Source organism: Excalfactoria chinensis, chromosome 19 (assembly GCF_039878825.1).
Source record: "Excalfactoria chinensis isolate bCotChi1 chromosome 19, bCotChi1.hap2, whole genome shotgun sequence".
Classification (NCBI taxonomy): Eukaryota; Metazoa; Chordata; class Aves; order Galliformes; family Phasianidae; genus Excalfactoria; species Excalfactoria chinensis.
Window position 1 is genome coordinate 3,986,471 of NC_092843.1, and position 22,170 is coordinate 4,008,640.

General features: G+C 47.6%; 1 protein-coding gene across 5 annotated transcripts; it reads left to right on the plus strand.

Moving 5' to 3' along the window:
* Window positions 1–105: 105 nt before the first annotated feature.
* On the plus strand, window positions 106–14,360 carry TMEM248 (transmembrane protein 248). Of its 5 annotated transcripts, none has more exons than XM_072353580.1 (7): window positions 106–124; window positions 7,597–7,771; window positions 8,431–8,716; window positions 9,181–9,331; window positions 10,120–10,303; window positions 10,768–10,911; window positions 11,615–14,360. In XM_072353580.1, the coding sequence occupies exons 2-7, from the start codon at window positions 7,613–7,615 to the stop codon at window positions 11,633–11,635; spliced, it is 945 nt and encodes a 314-aa protein (XP_072209681.1). In that variant the 5' UTR covers window positions 106–124; window positions 7,597–7,612; the 3' UTR covers window positions 11,636–14,360. The 5 variants fall into 5 exon arrangements, with proteins under 5 accessions (XP_072209681.1, XP_072209677.1, XP_072209679.1 ...); XM_072353576.1 differs by lacking the exon at window positions 106–124 and adding an exon at window positions 633–875; XM_072353578.1 differs by lacking the exon at window positions 106–124 and adding an exon at window positions 901–1,375.
* The last annotated feature ends 7,810 nt before the right edge of the window (window positions 14,361–22,170 follow it).

A 22,170-nucleotide genomic window follows, 5' to 3' on the forward strand; every position in this document is an offset into this window, starting at 1 on the left:
CTTTGTGGGCAGCCTGTGATTCACGTAGGGAAGGACGGAGGTTGACAGTGCTATTTAACAGCAACTTTTAGTGGAGTTTGGTGGGAGAAGGAGCCCCATTCCAGGCTACAGCTCCTGAAAGGAGGTGGGTCCAGCTAACAGTGATAACGTGAGGGGTGATGGCCTGAAGTTGTGCCAGGGGAGAGTCAGAACGGGTGTTAGGGACGATTTCATCTCCAAAGCTGCACAGGGAAGGGGGGTCCCTGGAGGTGTCCCAGATGTGGGGATGTGGTGCAGTAGGTGAGCGCTATGGCCGTCCCACCCTTCGGGCACCCAACGGTGTGACCTCATATGGAACGGCCCTTTTTATTCCGGCTGGTTTTGTTACACGTTGCGCAACCCTTCGCTCAGGGCTGCGGCGAGGCAGAGCGGGCCTCGAGGGGAGGAGAACGAGGGAGAGAAGAGCGGGACTGCGGGACCTGCCGCTGGGGGAGGCGGGGAGCTGAGCTCCGCCCGCGGCACAGCGCGGTGAGCCCCGAGCGCCACGCCGGGCCTTGTGCGGTGGCTCCGCCCGCGCTGAGGCTGAGGGGCCGGGCAGGGCCGCGCTCCGCCGCCGCCGCCACAATTTTGTCCGCTCCGCGCCGCCGTCGTTGTGGCCGCCCGGGGTGAGAGGTGACGGCTGCGTCCCCGGAAGCGGCGGCGGCAGAGGGAGGAGGAGGCGGAGGAGGCGGCGTCCGGGCCGCGGCGACGGACGGGAGCGGCCCTCCCCGCCCCGCAGCCCCCCGGCAGGGCAGGGCAGGAGGATGCTGCAGAGCCCGGCCCGCCGCCCCTGAGCCCCGCCGCCTCCGGGCCTCCACCCGCCCGGCCCGGCGGCATCTTCCCCCCTTCGGGCGCCGGTAAGGCGGGCACGGGCTGGGCTGGGACGGGCCGGGAGGGTCCTGCAGGCCGCGGGGTCGCTGCGGGCCTTCCGTGCGGGATATCCCTGCGGGTATTTACGTTTCCGAGCTGTGATCCTTCTGCTATTTTGTTTTTATTTCTTTTTTTTTCTCCTTTATTTTTCCTTCCCGTTTCCCCATCGCGTTCTCTTTCCGCTCTAACCTCTATCGGAAGGCGTTATCCCCTTTTCAAAACACTATTCCCCGTGCGGTACCGTGCTGGGTGTCCCAGGTTGGAACCGAGCGGTGCGTCATAAGCACAGAACTGCACATGGACACCATGGCAGCGCTTCAGCTTGACGAGGGAACGGACTGACAGAGCCCAGGGCTGCCTGCCGCTTCTTCCTTCTCTCCTTTGCACTTCAAGGCTCTGCCTTCCTCAGGAGATGCCCTGAAGTTACCTCTGCCTCCGTTATCTGTTTTCCTCTGCCCACATGTTGCAGGACAAGCCGTGGCTCTGGGTATGAATCCCTCTGGTGCTGCTTTCTGCATCCTCGTTGAACTTTAAGGAAGTTTTGTGATGTGTAACGTGGCCTGAAATGCAAATGGTATTTAAGCCTGCTTTTCCCGGTCAGTCATTAACTCGGTTTTATAAACAGCTGGTGTCTGACTAAATAGGTGTTGGATGGGTGGCTGTGGGCTCACCCTGCGCCACGCATCCACCTGCAGCACCTGCACAACGGGGGACAGCATTGCCAGCGGAGATAGGAGTGGAGAACTGAGTGCTCTCTGACCCCTCATTCACTCCCCCCAAGGTGGATTAAGGCCTCTGTTGCTTCCCATGATTCGAGGAGTGGCTCTGCACAGAGGAATGTGATTCTTTTCCACTTGAAAGACAAGAATTGAACCACCACCTGATGGGGTAGGATTGACTCTGTGCTGTCAGAGGTGGGGAGCAGGGCAGCAACTGCTTGACCAGGTGTCCTTCGTGTGAGCAGGGGCTGGGACTGCATCGTCCCAGGGCAGAACTCAGACCTGGAGCTGCAGCTCCACTGCCTGACAGTTCAACTTCTTTTAGACACGATCCTGTTTTACCCCACTTCTTTGGGCCAGGTGTGGATACCGACACAACATTACTAACCCAGCTTTGATATTTGATATTCCTATCAGCTCTTACCTACTTGTTTCCATCCTTTTTGCCATATTTGCACTCTTTTCCCTCGCTGTGGCTGCTGGCTCTGCTCCTGTCTCTCTTAGCAGTCAGCATTACCCTCTGTCCACATTCAGAGCTCTGCTTTGCCATTTATTTCCACTAACGCCATTTCCTCAGTTGTCATTCTTGGGCTTAAGGCTGCATACCTGTCTGCTCTCTGTCTCATTACAGCTCTCATTACGAACTGGCTGAAGAAGCCTTTTTTTGGGCATTCTTACTGTAGAATTCCATACCTCAATCCTTAATGTGTAGCCTTAATGAAGTCAACTATTAACCTGCATGCGCTGGTTGCTAAACCAGCGTGTATTAAAATGCCACTGAGATTTTCATTGCTTCCTGAACAGAACCTTCCTGTGAACTGTGGGTTTTTTGGCTGCCATCAGTACGGTACACAAGGTTTGTTTTCTTATGGAAGTTTATAACAATTGCTTCTACTGAGCAGCTCCTATACAAATAAATCGTTTGCCTTTTGCTTATCCCACTCCCAGGCTGTCATATGTAGGAGCTGGGCTGATAGTTGGGCTAGATGATCGTATTGCTCTTTTCAACCTTAACCATTCTGTGATATATAATTTGTAACGTATACATTTCAGATGTGAGGACCTTGAAGTTCTCGGCTATTTTATGTTATCCTGCTGTTACGCCACAGTCTGTGTGATCCAGACTATAAGTCATGCTGTAAGTCATTACTTTGGCTTCTAACAGTTGGAAGGTTTTAGAGATGCCCAAGCCAGAACTCTTGCATATGAAAACACGCTCTTCCCGTCACTCAGATGGTTGGCAGACAGGGCTGCGTTCTGCACTTTGGCAGCAAAATGGCTGTTTTCAGGCCGAAGTTGGGTTCGCTTTTTATTTGACAGCAGTTTGGAGGAGTAAAAGTTTGTAGATAAACGTTCCTTTTTGGTTTTTTAACCCCTCTGCCCTTATTGTGTTTTCTGCCTTTGACAGAAGTTACGTGCAGGAGGTTGGGCTTATGAGATTCGGTATTCATTTGAGCCTTCAGATTGACTCTAAGGATCACCAGGTTGCTTCCATTCTCTGCCTTTGTTTTATGGGTTGAGCTGTTTGCTGGTTCTGTACCTCTTGAGGATGTCGAAATGTTGAATTGTGCTTCAAAAAGTGTTTCAAGTGGAAAAATACACTTGGTGCAAGTATGAAGGGTTTGGCTCTGTTGAGTCCCAGGGCTCTCACACTTATAATCTGCTTGTGGAATGACCCCATTACCACAGTCATATCAGTCGTATCACAGTCATAATCTCCTTTTCAGCAATAATGCTCTCATGGCCATTCAGCATCGTGCAGCATCCTGTGCTCCTCAGTTGGCCATTTCCGTGGCAGTGTTGTGTGCTTCCTCCTTTCTGGGAATGTTATCCTTTATCAGGAAAGATATTTATGGGATGGAATAGGTCTGAGGACATGCAGAGGTTGCCATGAGCCTGCTGTGCTCGGGGTTATTGTGCTTCCATTGCTGGAAGGATACCAGGGGATGTGATCTCCTGTCCTCAGTATGCCTGCCTTGCTGTTAGTCGTCTCCTTGCTGGAGAGTCATAGGGTTGTTTGAGTTGGAAGGGGCCCTTAATGGTCATCTAGTCCAACTCCCAGAGAAGACCAATAGCGTTTCTCTGAGGCTGAGGGATGGAAGGAGGAGAATCAGCTATTAGGGAAAGCATTGTTGGATTCCTCAGTCCCAGGGCAGAAATATCAGCAGGCTGAGCAGCTTCACCCCACAGTGTCCCCATATGGCTCCTAAAATATGAACTGAAAAACCTCCTTTATTTTATTCTTCCATAGTCATCAGTGTGGAAAATGGCGACGGGTTGGAGGTTGGACTTGATGATCTTAGTGGTCTTTTCCAACCTTAATGGTTCTATGCAAAGTAAGTCTTCCTATGACGTAAGTGGGAAAGCTCTCCGTTTTATTTCTCTCCCAGCTGCGTGTTTTCTGCTAAAGGCTGGAAATGTTTTGATGGAAGAAAGAAAATATTTATCTCCTGGCTTGCAGTGGTTTAGGTGCTAAGCATTCCTTCTTGTTTGAAGAGAAGGAAGCCAAATTAAATCCAAGATAATTTTGGTGCCCGCTGCTGTTTACTCTTCTGAAACGAGGAGTGCTTTGGTTCGAGATCAGCACTGTGCCTTTGTTTGTGTGTCACTCATGAGCAATCACAGCTCGGCTGATTTGTGTTGAAGGGTTTTTCTGGCACAGAACAGTCACTTTGGAATCAGGGTGGTTAACCCTGAGCTGACCCATCCCCAGCACATAGAGTGGTGCCTCTTGGAGAACATAATTGATCATAACAATGAACTGCAGAGTGAGAGTGACGTGCTTTTAAGTGCAGAGAGATGGGCAGATGTGGAACACGGAGAAGGGGAAATATCTCGAAGGAAATGAGTTGATGTGAAGCTCTCTGTACCAAAGATGTTAGGCAACATCATGGCAAGAGACGTGAAGAAGTTCTGTCATGTGTTTACTTTCATCACTTTGAAAGTCATCTGTTGTTCTTTCCTTTTGGCAGCGGTAGTTTTGGTCCTGACACCTGTATTAATACAACACGAGGTTCTGTTGTCACTGTCGGTTGGGCTCCTTTGATATCGAAGCCCCACAAAGTGAATTCCTACCCTTCTGCTGTGGTTTACTCCATTCACTTTTTGGTCTTAGCAATGGACAGCAGGATTTCCCTTACTTGTCGTTTTCTCTTGCAAAACTGACTCTGTGTCAGCCGTCACTCCAATACTCTTTTAAGTACAAACCAGGAGCGATTGCTTGTGCTCCTTTCCTGATGTTGCTGTGTTAACCCCTGAGCTATCCTGGTGGAAAAGTGCCCTAAGCTGCAGAACCAGAGGGAGAGCAGCCGGTAGAAGCGCTTCAGGCCTCTTTCTCCATTACTTATTCATTCAGCTAAAAGTGAAATGTGATCTTGTTTCCCTGACCTGCCGGGAGGTAACAGCATCCCGTTTCTTTTCTGAACTGCGTGAAAGAGAAATGGAAGTTTCAATGGGATCCTTCAGGTTATTCATTTACTCAGGGGAAGCTGTGAGCTCCGAGGAGAGGCGCAGTCGCTCTGCGTTCCTATCCAGGCTCAGCAGAAGGGAGCAGTAGCAGTGTATGGAGCAGTAGCAGTGTATGGAGCAGTAGCAGTGTATGGAGCAGTAGCAGTGTATGGAGCAGTAGCAGTGTATGGAGCAGTAGCAGTGTATGGAGCAGTAGCAGTGTACGGAGCAGTATCAGTGTACAGAGCATTACCTGAGCCCACAGCTGCTGTGGGAGCACACATTTTGCTTTCTCCTCGCACAAATTCATTGGTAATTAATGCTGTTCAGACATTGTTTTCCTAAAAATCACTTCTCATGGCAGCAGCGCGGCGATGCTGCTTGTAATTCCGCTCTGCACAAGCTGCGTCCAATTGCTGTTTTCGTGGCAGCTCGGGTATTAAAATCCACAGTCATTTGCTTTTCTCTCCGAAGGCACATTACGGTTCAGCTTACAGCTTTTTCTAATTGCTTGCAAAGCTGCTGACTTGTGGGGGCACATTAAGCAACCGGCGCGGTAAAGCTGGTGATCTCTTACATAAAAATATTAGCCCCAATATTTTTGTGTGCGTGCTTTTCAGCACATCGGCTTTTATGGCCAAGTTGAAACCCTCTGGTAAAACAAGAACCCTAATGGAAAAGTTGGAAGCCCCTTTGAAAAGAGGATCACAGCACTGCGTGTGCTCTGGGTGACGTTCAGCTTTGATTAATGGCTGTAATAAAGCTTGCATCTGTGTTGTTATTTTCCCAAGGAAATCCAGGAGGGAACACTGAATACAAGCCTGCTTTTGGTTTGTCTTTTTGATCTATTTCCATCCCACTGTGCTTTTAGATGAGCTGCTGAGGGGGGTTTAACGAGGGCTGGTGGAGGAGATGGGCTGTCAGCAGGAGGATGGGAGGCAGGGCATGCTGAGCAGCCCCAGCATGGGACCTCCCAGCGGCAGCACTCCTTGCCCCCCTCTGCCACCTCAAGGGTTCTCCGGTGGAGGTTCTGCTGCTCCTGGATGTGGACAGCAGTCCTGGTAAGGTACATGCTTGTCATCACCTCTCACCTTTCCTTCCTTCCCTTCTCTCTGCTTTCTCTGCACTGTGCAGGACACACTGTGTGACGAGGTGTTTGCAGCATCCCATCCTTTGTGCTCCCAGCTTTCCTGGGCTTTGCAGAGGGGCTGCAAATCAGTCAGTGGTGTAAAAAATAAACCCAGGCTGTGACCTTGTGCTGTGCAGTCAGCCCTGTTTACCTGTTTGAGCAGGGTTCTCTATAGCATGTGGTGTGCAGACAGGGAAGGCTCTATGCTGTGTTACCGCTGCAGCTCAGGGCTGCCTCACACACCTCACGATCTCTTCTCTGGAATGATAATGCAGATTTAGTCGATGTTTCTGCTGTCAGAAATGACCAGAAGTAAGTTGCAGTTGTTGTATGTGGTGGGATCTGAAGAAACTTTGGAAACTTGTCCATTTTCTGTTCTTGCTTTCTTATGGCTCCCTGTGTCAGGGCACCGATCTCATTCTCCCTCCTCCAAACCTGTCCCCCTGAATCCTTCCACTGGTCAGGCTCCAGCTGGGCTGGAAGTGACACGTGCTCCTGATAAGAGTCAATGAGAACCATACAGACCTGCAGGCAGCAGTCCCCGGCTTAATTAAAGGTTATCAGATCCATATGAATGCTCAAACATTAACCACTTCAGTGCTGAATTCTTCAATGGTCTCAAAGCTTACCTTTTCCTGGGAGTTTTTGGAGCAGGCGGTCTGTAACTAGGAATAGCCACCTTCCTTATGGATGTGGTTGGGGTTAGAGCCTTTGTAACACATGCTGTCAGACAACAGTAAGGTTTACTTCACCTTGGAGTCCTCTTCTTGTTCAGACTTTAGCAGAAGTTCCCTGGCTGTTTGAATCAAGGAGCTGTGCTCTTCTCCCCACCAGTGCTGTTGTTAGCTGTTTCTGACAGCAGGATTCCTGATGCAGAAGCTTAAAATACCCCTGAGCTACTTCTCAGTCCCATTTTGAAGGTCCTGTCCTTTAGGGATGGGGGGAAAGAGAGGTGTTTTAAGGCTTCAGCTTGGACTTGAAGAGCAGTTGAAGAAGAGATGTGCACAGTTTGATCTGTGGGGCTGCATTACGACCTGCATTTGAGGAGTCTGAATATTACTGGGATTAAAGAGTTGCAGTATATTCTGCATGGGTAAGTGGGGAGGTGGCTGGTTTCGTTGCTCATCACCAATATCTGTGCTAGAAGTCGTCCTCATTTATTAAAATCTTTTCCTGGGGAGCAGAGAATGTGAGGTTGAATGTATTTGGATTCATGTGAATGTGGTTTGATTTGTTTTATCTGAGACATACCAACTCTGTGTTCACTGACCAGTAGTAGAGTTACGTCATTTAATCTCCTTTTTAGCATGCAATTTGATGTTTTTATTGCCAAACTTCTGTCTTTGCTATTCGATCACCCCACCACAAAGCGCACACAGCCCAGTCACTGCTGTGATGTTCTTTCTTTTCCAGGTGAACAATCAGAATAATGTTCAACATAAACCTGTTGGAGAACCTGAAGGTTTACATCAGCAGCCGACCTCCTCTCGTGGTGTTTATGATCAGCGTAAGCGCTATGGCAATAGCTTTTCTGACACTGGGTTATTTCTTTAAGATCAAGGAGATCAAGTCACCAGAAATGACAGAGGTACGATACAAAAAGTTCCTGAGTGGAAATGCTGATCTGTAAAACATTCCCAATGCTAAGGAATTCTGTTTTCCCACCTCAGGAGCCCTGTTAGGGAAGTACACAGTCCTATGGGAGATTGTCTTTGATAAACTCCCTGCTGATTTTACTAGGAAAGTGACATTGGTGTGAATGTTTGAATAGCTTATTTTAGTTTCAGGGTGAGGCTGAACCATCTGACGTGGATCTTCCTTAGAGTGACCAGGAGCCTTTCTTTTCCTTAATCCTTTTCGTCAGCTACCTTGTTTGTGAAACTTCTGATCTTATCTAGCACTGCTGTTCCATAATGAGGAAAAACCTTGTTGGAAAGTGCTCATACTTTGAGCATGGTGAGAATGGACCAAGCCAGTAGATTCCTTCTGGAGTTTAAAGGAGGATGTTCCTCTACTGAGCCAAGCAGCAGCCATGCAGTGGTTGGGATTGAGCACCAAACGTTCATAAACAGCTTGCCCATTTTTGAGATGGCCATGAAGGTGTTTGTGCTCACTTCCTGGGCTGTGTAATTCACATTGAGTGGCTTGGAACTGCAGCTAGGTGGTACGTAGCAAGGTCTGTGCTGCAGGAGGGGCATCCTGTGGTTAACTTGCTGATCTGGGCTAAATCTTTGTGTTTGTTTTAAGGACTGGAATACTTTCCTCCTGAGATTTAATGATTTGGACTTCTGTATATCTGAGAATGAAACCCTGAAGCATCTCATCAATGACACCACAACTCCAGAAAGTACAGTGACCAGCGGGCAGGCCAGATCTTCCACACAGTCCCCACAGACTCTTGAGGATTCCGGCCCCATCAACATCTCCGTTACAATCACTTTGACACTGGACCCACTCAGACCTTTTGGCGGATATTCCCGCAACATCACACATCTAAGTTCCACCATTTTTGGACACCAGATTGGACTCTCAGGTATGCAAGACTTGGCTTCTATGAGTTTGAATGATACCTTAAATTCTCCACTGTCATAGATCAGAATTGGTAAGGTTGAAAAGACCACTAAGATCAGTGAACTTCTGAAAAAGCAAACGTTCAACAGAGCCTGATGCCCTCAGTCCTTTTGGGGGCAGGAGAGATTAGATGGGCCAGCAACTGTTGGCTTTTGTTGCTGTTCCTGGGTTGGTTTTGTTGGTTTGCTTAGCAGTTTCTTTGTTTGCAGCAGCTTTGTTTCTTTTTGTTTATTTGGCTTTACTTGGTTTTAAACCTTCTCTTTGCTTTCTGCATTGTTAGTAGAGATTCCAGGTGACTTCAAAGGTATAGACTCGGGGTAAGGTTGCCTTCTTGATCAGTTGCACGCTGTCCTTATCCTAGTGATTGTTGCTCAGATACTTTTGTGATTGAAAACCAGCTTTCTTCCTCTCCTCTCTTTCTCAAAGGCAGAGAATCCCACGAGGAGATAAACATTACCTTCACACTGCCGGCTGCCTGGAATTCAGACGACTGTGTTCTTCATGGTCACTGCGAGCAGGTTGTGTTCACAACCTGCATGACTGTGACAGCAGCCAGCAATGTATTCCCTGTCACAGTGTAAGTGGATTTTACATACTTTCACAGGCTGGTTGCAGGGAGATTAACCTCTCGGCAGCTTCTCTGAGGCTGCCACATCCTGATGGATGATGTGACTGTGCAAATGGTGTGCTTGCTTTGCTTCCCCCATTGGAAGAGCCCTGTCTCAAGTCTGGAGGGTTTTGCTGTCTTTTAACAATGCTAGATTTTTCAGAGGGTGTTTTGACTGCAGGCCTTTCAGCATGCAACCTGTGATTTAAACTTTAGTAGGAACAAGAGAATCAATGAAATTCAAGGTATCCTATAATGCAGTTTCTCTGCCTGGTATGAGAGCTGAGGCTTCACTCGGAGATCCTTATTTTCTTCCCTGCTGAGAGATCAGCAGAAGCTGGATGTTGCTTTGCTGCCAAACCCACTAAACACAGCCTTCTCATCAGAATCGTTTCCCTTTGTCTCCTCTGAACCCCTGACACGATGCAGTGTACTCAGGAAGACCATCAGGCAGGTTCTCTTGACTGTATGAAGCCACATAAAAGCCATGTTTTTTCTAATTAAGCTGTGGGATGTTGGCTTACTGACACAACATGCAGTTAAATTCTAATGTTAGGATAGTAATCATATGGTTCTATAAACTCTTTTGGCTAATCATTGTGGGGTGGTGGTTTTTTTTTTTGCTGTTTTGGAAGATCCAGAATAAAACTGTTTTATGCAGCTGTGAAGAATTAGGCATGGCTCCATTTTGTAAGTTAGCCTTTCTGAATGTAGATTGAATGGCAATTAGTGTGCTAATTATTTCTGTTTTTCTACAGTCAGCCACCACATTGTGTTCCTGAAACATACAGCAATGCTACGCTTTGGTACAAGATCTTTACCACAGCAAGGGACTCTAATACCAAGTATGCACAGGATTATAACCCCTTCTGGTGTTACAAAGGAGCAATCGGAAAAGTATATCATGCTTTAAATCCCAAACTAACTGTTATAGTTCCAGATGTAAGTGCCACAACATTTCTCTATCTTATGTTGAGTGAATACTGAGCTGTAGTTTAAGTGAATATGATTCTGTTCACGTCCTAAGACAGTCAGATGTAGTGATGGCTTACTGTGTAGTGCAGGGGCTGAGACAGAGCTAGGTGTGCTTTACCTGTGGTGGGTGTGATGCTCTTTGTGTTATTTCCATGGCCCTTACAACTTGTAATAACCAGCTTTTATATTCTGAAGTCATTTGGCAAAAAGCACTGCTGGTGTATGGAAAGAGATCTCTGGGACAGATTTTTAACATGAGGAGCATTTTGGCTCTTTATGTGCCACAATCAGTTTCATTACAATGTCAGCCTTGTATAGGGGAGAAAGCTGATTCATGAAGTAATTTCTGGGCTGATCTGGTAATTATTGCTTTAATAGAAAGTGTCAACTACTGGTGCATTGTCAGTGAATGGTTTTAATTCCCTATGCAGGATGATCGCTCTCTAATAAACCTACATCTCATGCATACCAGTTACTTTCTTTTTGTGATGGTGATTACAATGTTCTGCTATGCAGTTATTAAAGGCAGACCAAGCAAACTGAGGCAAAGCAATACAGAATTCTGCTCTGAAAAGGTGAGTCTGTGTAATAACAAAGTACTGACTCTGATAACACAAAGCCTCCTTTTGTATGTGCTGCAGACTGGTTGTTCTTATCTCTTGCAATGTAGATTGAATTCCTTTTCAAAGAGACACGAGGTGGGCAATAAGGAAGGGTGCTGCAAAATACAGATGAGTGCTGTATAGATCCCCAGGTAGATTTCTCTCCTGCAGAGGTGGATTAGTGCAGTTCAGTCAGTGCCATAATGTGACTCTGCCTCACTTCTGGTGTTATTATTTTGTATGCTGCATTGAATAGATGGGTTTATCTTTCACCACAACTGAAAGCTTTGAATAAAATATACTACATATTTCTAGTGGTTGCTAATCAGAACTAAAGCAACCACAAAGGTACTGAAACGGTCATTATTCAGAGCTGCACGTTGCTTGCAGGATTAAATATGAGCATGTTTATTGTTAAGTAGGAAGTGAATGCTGGCTCCTTTTGATCTCGGTGACGTTTTATAGTATAAGCAGTTTTGTTCTGTATTGTTTTCAAACAGATTATGCAAAGTACAAAACATTTTCAGGCTTACTTTGATCCTTTCCAACTTAGACTTTCAAGGTTCTTTGAAAAGCTGGAGGGCAGATACGCCAGCTGTGTGGAGATAAGCAGTATCACTGTTTCCTGATTAAGAACTTGACTTTAACGAACTGTTTTCTTTCTCTTTTTGTTTAGGTTGCTTTGTCAGAAGCATAATCCATCCTCTCATCTTAACTGAGAATGACTGAGAACCGTAATCATTGCCTGCTGAACCCAGAATGGGTCTTAACACTCTGTGAATACATTACCTTGCAATGTTGGTTTATTCCAACCAAAGACATTTCAAGTGCCTGTAATTGATTTGTACATATTTATAAAGGTATATTCAGAATAGGTCAGATGATGCACTTGTTCCGCATTGTAGTGCGGCCAGAAGCGTTCAGTCTTTACCTGTGGACATAGCTGAATGTTCGTGTAGATACGTTTAGTGATATGGCTACATATAGTCAGAGCAAGATATTTTTGTCTAGCTGCATCTGGGCAGGTTAAGATGCCTTTGCAAATGTCTCAAACCAACGGATCTTTGTTATTTGCCCAATGATATGTACAGTGTGTTTGAAACGGTATGCACCTTTGATATAATACTGCATTTCCAGAGCCACCAATCGACTACATGAGTTAAATGTGTGTTTGTGTGGCCTGATACCTTCTTCCATTTGCTCCTTGCTTGCGAGAAAAGATATCAACAGTTTTAGGTTATTATTATTATTTTTTTTTTGGAGAAAAGAAATACATATACACATTTTAATAGTGCTGTATTTAGGACAAACTTGTGCTTTTATTCCTAGTAAAAACTTAAGAAGTGAAGTCCCATTTTAAAAATCTTTCTTATTGAAAACTAAGGTGGATTCTTATTGTTGTTTTGGTTTTGGTTCCATTTGGCCTGCTGAATACCAGGGGTTCAATCAGCACTGAGACTGCCTGGAAAGCTTTCTGCTTGGCCTCCCATCTGCAGCCCTCAAACCCGGAACGTGCATCTGTGCTGCAGAGCAGCTCTGTCAGCCTTCTTTCTAGACAGTGACACTCAGTAAAAAGATGCATTGTGTGCTGGCTGTCGGGGCTCTGCACAGCCTCGGGCGAGTGCAAATAATGAAAGGAAAAGAAATCCTGTCCTCTGTTACAAAGCCTCACTCTGGGGCTCTCCATCCATCTCTGAAGGGCAGCGGAAAAATGACACTTTTATAAGCTTAAGCCAATCTCCATTGAATGCTGTCCACTCAGGGGAAGATGACAAGGAGGGAACTAGGGCTGTCGTGATCAAGGTCAAAGAAACCACACAGTGAAACTCATACAGTTCTCTGTGTCCATTCTTCAATCAGAGGAGCTTAATTATGTGTATTTTTCCCTTTGCTGTTCTGGCTTTTGCTGTTTATTTCCCTCATGTTATTCAGTAACCTCATTAATTTTCAGGAGTTGTGGTTTTCCTGCAGACATTTCCACCACTGCTTTTAAAATCTCACTGGTTGCCTTAATCGACCTTTCATCTTCACTTTGTAGTGTAGGTCTGCAAAGATACACTCATGGGTTCTTTTCTCTCTCTCTTCCTTTGGCAAATTTCACTCTAAACCACACAAAACAAGACGACTCAAGTCAAAACCTTACAGTCTCTGTTGTGCTGGCATCAGATTCTTAGTTTATTACCAATAGACACTGTTGTGAATGGTACCCTGCTGCTCTGTGGGCCTGTGTTTGTAGGACTTCAGCACTCAATACGTTTGCTTCACATGCTCCGAAGAGCAGCCAAGGGTTGCACTTTTTGATCAGAACGTTTCCATTCCAGACTTCAGTTCCTTAAGCAGTGGTAACTAATATACCTTTTTTCTCCAGCGATGTTAAAGCAAAGCTCAAGAGATGGCCCAGTTTGAAGTCAAAGGGATAAAACAAAGCTTCCAGTTTTCTCCTGATGCTGCTTGGGGCTGATATTGCTTTATTAGCACGGGTCAGCGAGGTGAAACAGCTTCTTATAGAAACTGTCCGAGCTGTTCCTGATCCATGCAAACCACCTTCTGCTTTAGTGCTGACTGTGAGAGTTGCCTGCAGGGGTGTCTTGATGTGGGGACCAAATGCAGGAAGAGGAAAGCAATCAGGGTGGTGCTGCGGGTTCTAGAAGTACCTGACAGTGATTCCTTTAAAAGGACAAACCCACCTCCTTCCAGCAAACTAAAATCCCACCGTCAGGTGTCCCATTTACAAATCAGTCTGTTGGGGTAAAAACATGTGTATGTATATATATATATGTATATGAATCTGGTTTTGCTATTTGCTAATGAGAGGAGCCTGCTTTGTGGTTAATCACCCACTGTATGGAGATACAGAGAAATACTGAGATTGTGACCAACGAAAGCAAAAGGGGAAATGTTAGGGAGCTGGCTTTGGCCTTCGTTTTCCCTTTGCCCCATTATTGCAGCGGGGAGGAAGGAGTCCATCAGGTTGGGTTGCTGCAATCCTGAGGAATATCAGATTGTTCCTAAGTGTAAAAACAAGTTAAATGCAGCCAAACAGAAAAAAAAACAAGAACTTAATATTAGAGTTCAGATCATATTGATCTTTCCTTTGTTGTTGTTGTTGTTTTCTTTTTCTTTTGAACTACGACTTGAATCAGTTTTGATTCTATTTGTACGTGTTTTCTTGTTCTTAGAAAGCTGCCGTTTTCTTTTGCGTTTTTCTTTGGCATTACACAGAAAATCTGAGCCTTGGTTTCCAACCCTCTGCAGGTGGTCGTAGGGTTAAGATGGCTTGTTTTTCTTTTGCTCTTCCGTTTCACTTGCCTTGTTGCATGACGGTTCATAGCTGATTTGGAAACGACATTTCTCTCCTAGATTGATTTTGTGTTTGTATGATGTGCATATATTGCTTTGCAGAATAAAAACGATGACGTTTACTCGGTTGTCTTTATTTCTCCTCACCAGTTGCTGTGGAGGTTCCATAAACCCTTTACGTTACGTCGACCCTCAGAAGAAATTGGTAGTGAAGTTTGTCATGGGTTGGAATTTCAAACGTTGCTGTGCTTACAGGACATGTAGAATCGATGTAGAGGTGCTTTATGTATTGTGTGGCAGGGAATATAACGCTGTATGGTTGCTATAATGGAGAATTGATGACCTCCTTATCTCTGCTGTTGCTTTCTTGGGGCTCTGGTTGTCTTGTTGTCCCTCTTATCAGTCACAGGTGCATAAAGCTTGCTTTAATGACACAGTACAGGTCTCTGCGCTGAATACATGGGTAGAGCAAAGGCTGTCTGTCCTTGATGTGGTCTGTGTTCTTCAGGTTTAGCAGCCAAATGCTCAGCAGGTCAATTCCTGACTGCAGTAAGGTCCTCTGCAAGGAACCTGAGACAGAAAGGAACACTTGTTTGCTCTGTTCTCAGCTTCCTGCTGGCCTTGGTGGTTATCAGGCCCTCCTTCCCAGCCACCTTGCTGCAGGTGTGTTACCCAGCTGACCCCAAACCAGTTCCTGAGCATTCCTCAGTGCCTGCAGGTGGCTTGGGATCGTTAAAGGGCATCTATGGGTGGCTGCTGAAAGCAAGATAATAGAACTCGTTAAATTCCAGCTCCAGTTACTGTGCAGCTGGAACAAGCCACACCTGTGTGTTTTCAGTGCTAGAGAGTAGGAAAGATGTACTTGGGGTTGTCCTTCAAAGCCTTTTACAAGCTGGGCACCGAGTGTTCAGCAGACACAAGGCCAGCCTGTCTGCTTCTCTGAAGGATGTGGTTCAAAGCGTTCACGCCGTGTTCTGACTCTGGGTGTTTCCAGATGGGGCCTATTCAAATCCTGTGACAAATGGGAGCATTGTTTAAAGGCAAAGCTGTAAAGTTGTTGTAGAGTTTTTTGCTGGGGAGAGAAACTGTGAGAATTAAATGGGAGGGAGGAAGGGAAGTGAATTTAACAGCAGCTGTGACAAATCCCTTTGGTCTGGCTCTAGGAAGTCTGGCTAGTTCTGAAATGTCTGCCCAGAGTTAGCATTGATGCTCCGCGTTAGTGTGAGTTCATCTATCGCAGTGAGTTAGCAAAGAGTTGGCCTCTGCTGCTCTCAGTCTGTCAGCAGTGAGGAAGAGAAACACAAGGACACGTCTGTGCTTGTTTCCAGTTAAACAAACCCTCCTTCATAACTCAGCCTCTGTTTGGGGAATGCACACGTATGTTCGGCAAGCTCCGTAGACAAGAAACTTCCTTGAAGAAAATCCTGTTTCTAGAGCTGTTGCTGCACAGCGTTACACGTGAGTGCATTTGCATTCATCAGCTGTGAATTCCCACTGGGACAAACAGTAAATGGAGACAGACAAGGTCAGGCTGACCGGGCTGTGAGCACTGATGGAGCTGTGGGTGTCCCTGTGCATTGCAGGCAATGAGACCAGATGGCCTCTGGGGTTCCCTTCCAGCTCCAGCCATTCTGTGATGTAATCCTTCATCTTTTTTAGTGCAAAGGCTGTTGGGGATCACTGACAAAGCACCAAAGCATTAAGCTGGGTTCCTTCAGGACCCTCTCCTGGCTCCTCATAGCATGAGCAGCCCGAGGGATGTCTTATGCAGGCAGTGCAATGGGAGAAAACCTGGCTGCTGGGCTAATGCACAACAGGCCATTTCCCAGAGCTGGAAGGGTAGGGTGAGCAAAAGGGATTCATTTGATAACGCTATAATCAGGCAGTTTACACGATAACAGCAATGTTGGTTAACAAACTACAATGAACAACCATGTAAAGGTTGTTCAGCTGGAAAAAAACCCACGTGTGCCCAGTGTTTGCAATCAGATTGCATCCAACGTTAGCAGGCGGCTGCAGATCGGGCTGAGAGGTACCATCTGCTGGCAGCTGTGGCGTTTCTTTAATGGGATGTTTTGTGCCAAATGTGTTGGTGTTATGTGGAAGCATCGCTGCAAACGAGGAGCAGCATCTGGCTTCTTCCAGCAGCGCTTCCATCCTGCAAGCAGATTTCTGCCTGTTTGAATGAGGGTTTCAAGGCAACGTTGTGCTCAGGAGTTCTATGTGTAAGGATGCTGGCAGCTGCTGAAATGGAGGTTGTAAGTTGTTCTCTGCCATCCAGCCTTAATCCAAATGCTGCTAGCGATGAGCTGCCTGGTGGAAGGAGAGATCTGCAGCATGAAGCCACAGGTGTGTGTTAAACCCTTTCGGGTCTGTCTGCCTTTAACCAGTCAGCTCAGTGACTTCAGAACTTGATATCTGAGCTCACCAACGTCCTCCTGGAAAAGATCCCTGAGAGTTTGTGTGGACAAAGGTTTCTTTGTGGCCTCTGTTTGACTCTCTGTCTTCCTCTTTGCCAGCCGCTCAGATGTGAGGCACCGACCTCGAGGTGCCCGTTAGTGCTGTGCTGAGAGCAGCTCAGCTATAAATGCATGGCAGAAATGCTAAGCATGGTGCAGAGCTGCTGGGTTTGGATCTCTGTTCCTGTCCATCAGCACTCTTGATCCCTTGCTCTGCATTGCTAGGTGACTCCAGCAACTTGCTTTGTGTTTCTGGGTCTCGCTTTTCACCTTTACAAAAGGGCTTTTGAAGTGCTGTGACCTTGGAGGATGTTTCCTAACCTGCAGGGCTTCCCAGCAGAAGCAATATCACCTGTTCATCCTTTTAAGCCCCATATAAACAAAATCACTACCTAGCTGGCCTAAGTGGGTAAGAAGAGTAATTTTGTGACCTATAGACAGTGTTGTGGCCACTTGGAGCTCAACACCAACGGGAGGATTTTCATCCTAGGGCTGGATTCTGGTTTCTGCTGTTCCTTGCTCTTTGCTGAGCAGCTGAGGCCGGGTTGTTGGCCGGTTGAACCATCCGTGTGTGCCACAGGAGCTGCTGATTGCCTCTGATTGCTGCTCAGCTGCCTGGGGGAGGTGGTGATTGCACTGCGGGCACCTGAGGCTTTGCTTTCACAGGGGGAGAGGCAGTTGAGGCAGTAAGTTGGTGTGGGTGCAGTGCGAGAAGTGCTGGGAAGGGGAGCTCGAGCTGCTGGATTCCTCCCAGGTAAGTCTTGATACGTGATGGCTATGGTGGGTTATGGTGGGTTATGGTGGGTTATGGTGGGTTATGGTGGGTTATGGTGTGCTGGGCAGGGGGCTTTTCCTCGGTTAGATGTTTGTACGGGGTGGCAAAGCTGGATCCTAAAAGTGCTTGGGGTAGGTGTGCTTTTGTAGGCTGGGAGCTCGGCTTAAAGCAGTCCCTGGCTGAGCGCTTTGAAAGCTTGCTCGTGTTGGTTAAGCTTTGGGGGACGGAGGGAGCAGCTTGGAGGGGGATGCTTTGCGAGGCGATCCTTGGCGAGACCGGGCTGGTAAATACCTAGCAATGGGGGGAAACGTGTTAATTTAAGCGTCCGTAGCTTCTGCAAGGAGCCGTTTTGGAGCACGCAGGGCCGCGGGGGCGATGTGAGCTCCTGCCCTGCACTGCCACCGCTGCGCCAGCAGGGGGCGCCAGAGCCCGGCATGGAGCCGCGGGACCCGCCTGGCTGCGGAGGATTTGAGCTGTTCTCCATCTCCTATTTATTAGATGTAAAGTCAGATCTCTGTGTTTTCTCGGCTGTAGCAGATAAGGGAGATCTCCTTTCTTCCCCCCTGCTTTGCATCTTGCTCGAACACACGTGCAGCTCCCGCTGGCTGTTAGCAGGACAGCAAAGCAAGTGAGGCAAACCCCGGCACGCTGTGCAATGCTCCGGGAGCACAGCCGGCTTGGAATTATTTATGCTGTTTTATTGTGCATGAACAAAGCGGTCTGTAGGAACACGGGGAGCCTTCATCACTGGAGGTGTCCCGGCAGTGCCCATCGCGGCCGTGTGCTCACACGAGGTGTGGAGCTGTCTGCTCCCCGACGTGGTTCGTGTCTCACTGGCTTCATCTGGAGGGACACAGCTGGGGTCTGTTTGAAGCAGTTTTGCAGCAGAAAAGCTCTGCCCAGGTGTGATTGTGAATGCCTGGTGCAAACAAGTGACCACAGCGCAGTGCAAAGCCCTGACACGAGAGGTGGCCATCGTCATCTCCAATCCTGGGTGCAGCTGGAGGCCAGCAGGGGCTCTGCTGTTGATTAGAGCAGACAGAAAACGGCTGTGCTTGAGCAGTGATTGCAAGGAGTCCCCGGTGTTTGGGGCTGTTTGGAGCCCAGCACTGCTCAGGTTCACTGTCCCCCCTTGCTGGTCCCATCTGGTGCTGTGCTGCTCTGGCTGCCTACAGGAATCCCTGAACTGTGCTGGGTTAGAGCCGGGTGGTCTCTGTTGGCGTGCAGGGAGCATCAGCTTCTGTTCTTGATGTGAATGTGGGGGTAGCACAACATGGCTGCTATTCCTGAGAGCAACTTGCAGGTGTTCCCCTGGAAGTGTGACGTCCCTGAGAGCTGCTGCATCACAGAACCATTCAGGTTGGAATAGAGCTCTCAGATCCCCACGTCCAACCACAGCCCTCAGTGCCTCATCCCCATGGTTAACACCACCAGGGTTGAGCATCCCATTGCCACCTTTAGGCTGTGCCAAGGCATTCCTAATATCCAGTCTGTGCTGGAACAGCCTATGAGGTGGGGTCTGTCTTGGGGCTTCCTGGTGATGCTGGCTGCTTCCAGCTTCTCCCAGCAGGATTTCATGTGACGCACAGCTTTGCCAATGAAGTGCAATGAGGATTGCAAAACCAGAGGGTCCCTCGTTGCCAAAAGGTTTTGCAAAACGCTCCTCTGTGGGGCTGTGTGTGCTGGAGAAGAGGGTGCTTTGTTCATTGTTCTGGCGGTCCAAAATAGGTCACTTCCAACCACAAGCATCTGAGGGTTTTGTTGCTACAGTGTGAACACAACCTTTGCCTGAGAGCAAGCCCATTCCTGGAAATGGGAAGATCTCCATTAAACTGACTGTCGGTCCCTCACGTCACTCAGGCTTCAACATTAGGAGCGTGCTGAGCGTGAGCATAGATTGCTGTTCCTCCTGGCAAGGAAAGTGTTTGTTTCTGCTTATTAGTTTGTTTAAACCTTCTGGGAGGAGATGCTAAGGATATGCTGGGGAAATTTAATGTCTCATACTTTCAGAGGTGCTGAAACCAGAGGGTGAATCACCATTGCCCGTGGGAAGGCATGCTTGTGTGGTACCAGCACAGTGTCTGAATGGGGCCATTCTATAGCCTGACGTAAAGGGAAAGCAAAGCAATTGATTTATTTCCTACCAAAAAGCTCCCCAGCAGCGGTAGAGAGAGCATTTAGCATCTCCAGTGTCTTTGGGTTGGCTCAGGATGTACGTTTGGGGCTATTTTGCCTTCCTCATGCAGGAGTGTTGCTAACAGTGAGGGCTGCTGGCAGCTCTGGTTTTGCTTCCTTGCTTCCTTGCTTCCTTGCTTCCTTGCTTCCTTGCTTCCTTGCTTCCTTGCTTCCTTGCTTCCTTGCTTCCTTGCTTCCTTGCTTCCTTGCTTCCTTGCTTCCTTGCTTCCTTGCTTCCTTGCTTCCTTGCTTCCTTGCTTCCTTGCTTCCTTGCTTCCTTGCTTCCTTGCTTCCTTGCTTCCTTGCTTCCTTGCTTCCTTGCTTCCTTGCTTCCTTGCTTCCTTGCTTCCTTGCTTCCTTGCTTCCTTGCTTCCTTGCTTCCTTGCTTCCTTGCTTCCTTGCTTCCTTGCTTCCTTGCTTCCTTTTTGCATCTTTTCATTTGGCCTGTCACAGTTTGGACAGATGCTGGTCCGGGGATGCCCTGCTGTGGTGCACAGCCCAACCAAGGTGGTTCCCAAACTGCTCAGGCTGTGCTCTCCCTCACCCACTGCAGCAATTCGCTGTGACTGTGTTTAAAAGCAGGCAGCAGCAACAAAGAAAAGAGGGAAGAAAAAAAAACAACAGTAGGACCTCTCACCTTGTACAAACGTCGTGTTCTTGGTCGCTTGGTGCTCAGGGATGGCAGTTTGTGTGAATTTCTATTAAAATTCATGGCACACAATGAAAACCGTGGCAAGGCTGACTGCTGGTCATGAAGAATTTAAGGCTGCTGTTGCTAGTTGGGAAATGCCTTGCTAAGGGATGCATCAAGAGAAGGCAGTTGTGAATAAGCACTGCTGTCTCTCTGCAGTTGGGGTTTTGTAATAAAGGAATGGGCTCTGCAGTTCTGGCTCAGTGAGCTCAGGGATGGGTGAGGCTGATGGAGACCCTGAGCTGGGTTATTATTGGAGACCACCACATGCCTCGTGCTTTGAGTCCAAAATGGGGATAAAACCCTCTGCCCTATGGTTGAGAGGAGAGGAAGAGCCTCTGCTGGGGACAGGGTGGATAAAAGCAGAATGGAGCAGTGTTGGTGTGAGGCTCTGTGGTTGTTTTATGGCTGTTGTGCATCTCTCTGCACCAACTTTGGTAAAGGAGTGGTTCTAAATTGGAAAGGTTTCTTGGGGGTGTCAAGGTTAATACAATTGCCCTAAATAGAAAGGCAGGGTCTGATGTACCCCATGTGCTGGTGGGTGAAAGCTGTTGGTGCTCACTTGCTCTGCACTGTAGCTTGAATCCCAAATAAGGCGCTTCCAAACCTTCTCTGCAGGAGCAGCTGGAATTCAAAGCACTCCTGGATTATTTCCACACCAAAGGTTATAGCAAAGAGGAAGAGCAGCGGCGTTTAGCTTTGATTTGATCTCTTTCTTCTCGTGCCTTTTAAGAATCATGCCTGTAACTTTCCCTCCCTCCTTAGTACCCATCCTTCCATTTATCACTTATCTGCAGGCAGTCGGCCTCGCTCCTGTGCTTGCATTGGAAATGGGGCTGGTTGTGACGATGGTTGTTGCCTTGATAGTGAGGGCCAGAAGGTGCCTGGCAGTGGAGCTTTCTGATTCTTTTGTGACTCCTTCCTTCTATTTATGGCCAGGGCAATCCTGCACAACAGCAGGGGGAAGCCTGGGGTGGCTGTGGGTTGATGTTCCAATGCTTGATGTGCCCCAAAATGTCCATGAATGTCAATGCACGTTGGCAAAAGGCTTATGCTGGAGCTCTGAGCTCTGCTCAGGATCACCTGAAACTCCTTTGAAGAGCTTTGCCTCTTTGCTCAGCATAGGCCACCTATTGATCTGTTCCCACTGGGGGTATTTGGTGCAAGGCATGAGGCTGTTGGGTCTTGGGATGTCTCATCTGATCCTCCATGTAGCAGTTTTCCCCTGGCTCTCCAAGATATAACAACCTCATCTTCTTACTGAGGAAAGTAAGCTCTTTGCTGAAGATGCAACGGCTTTAGATTAGGGCTGAGAAGACTAAGTAGGGAAGGAGGCGTTTGTGTTTGGTCAGCCCTGCTGCCATCTGGTGCTCAGGGGAGCTGTGTTCTCATGTCTCCTTACCGAGCCTTCTGGGCACTCTACGTTTTGATTTGCAGCTCATTTGCACAGCTTATCTTTCGAAAATGGCTGTGAAGCAAAGTTCAGAGGCTGAAGAGCCCAAATCCCCAAGGAAGGGATGTCAGATGTGTACTCAGCTTGGTCTTCCAATTCCCAGCCCTAAACTTTCACTGTTTACGTGTGCAGGGAGCTGGACTATCCATCTGTGTCAGCTTCAGCTGCTCAGATGTTTCCTTAAGAGACCTGCTGCTTCTTTCCTTCCTCCTGCCTTCTCCAGCAGGATCGAGCTCTTATTGCCTTGTTCCAGCTCTTTGAGGGCATCTTCCTTTAACAAACACGTTTTCTGTCTGGGCTGCATTGCTTAGACATCCCAAGGAATATCTTAAGCTGCTTCTCCCCTCCTTGCTTTCCTGGGAAGGTAATATTTTATGCC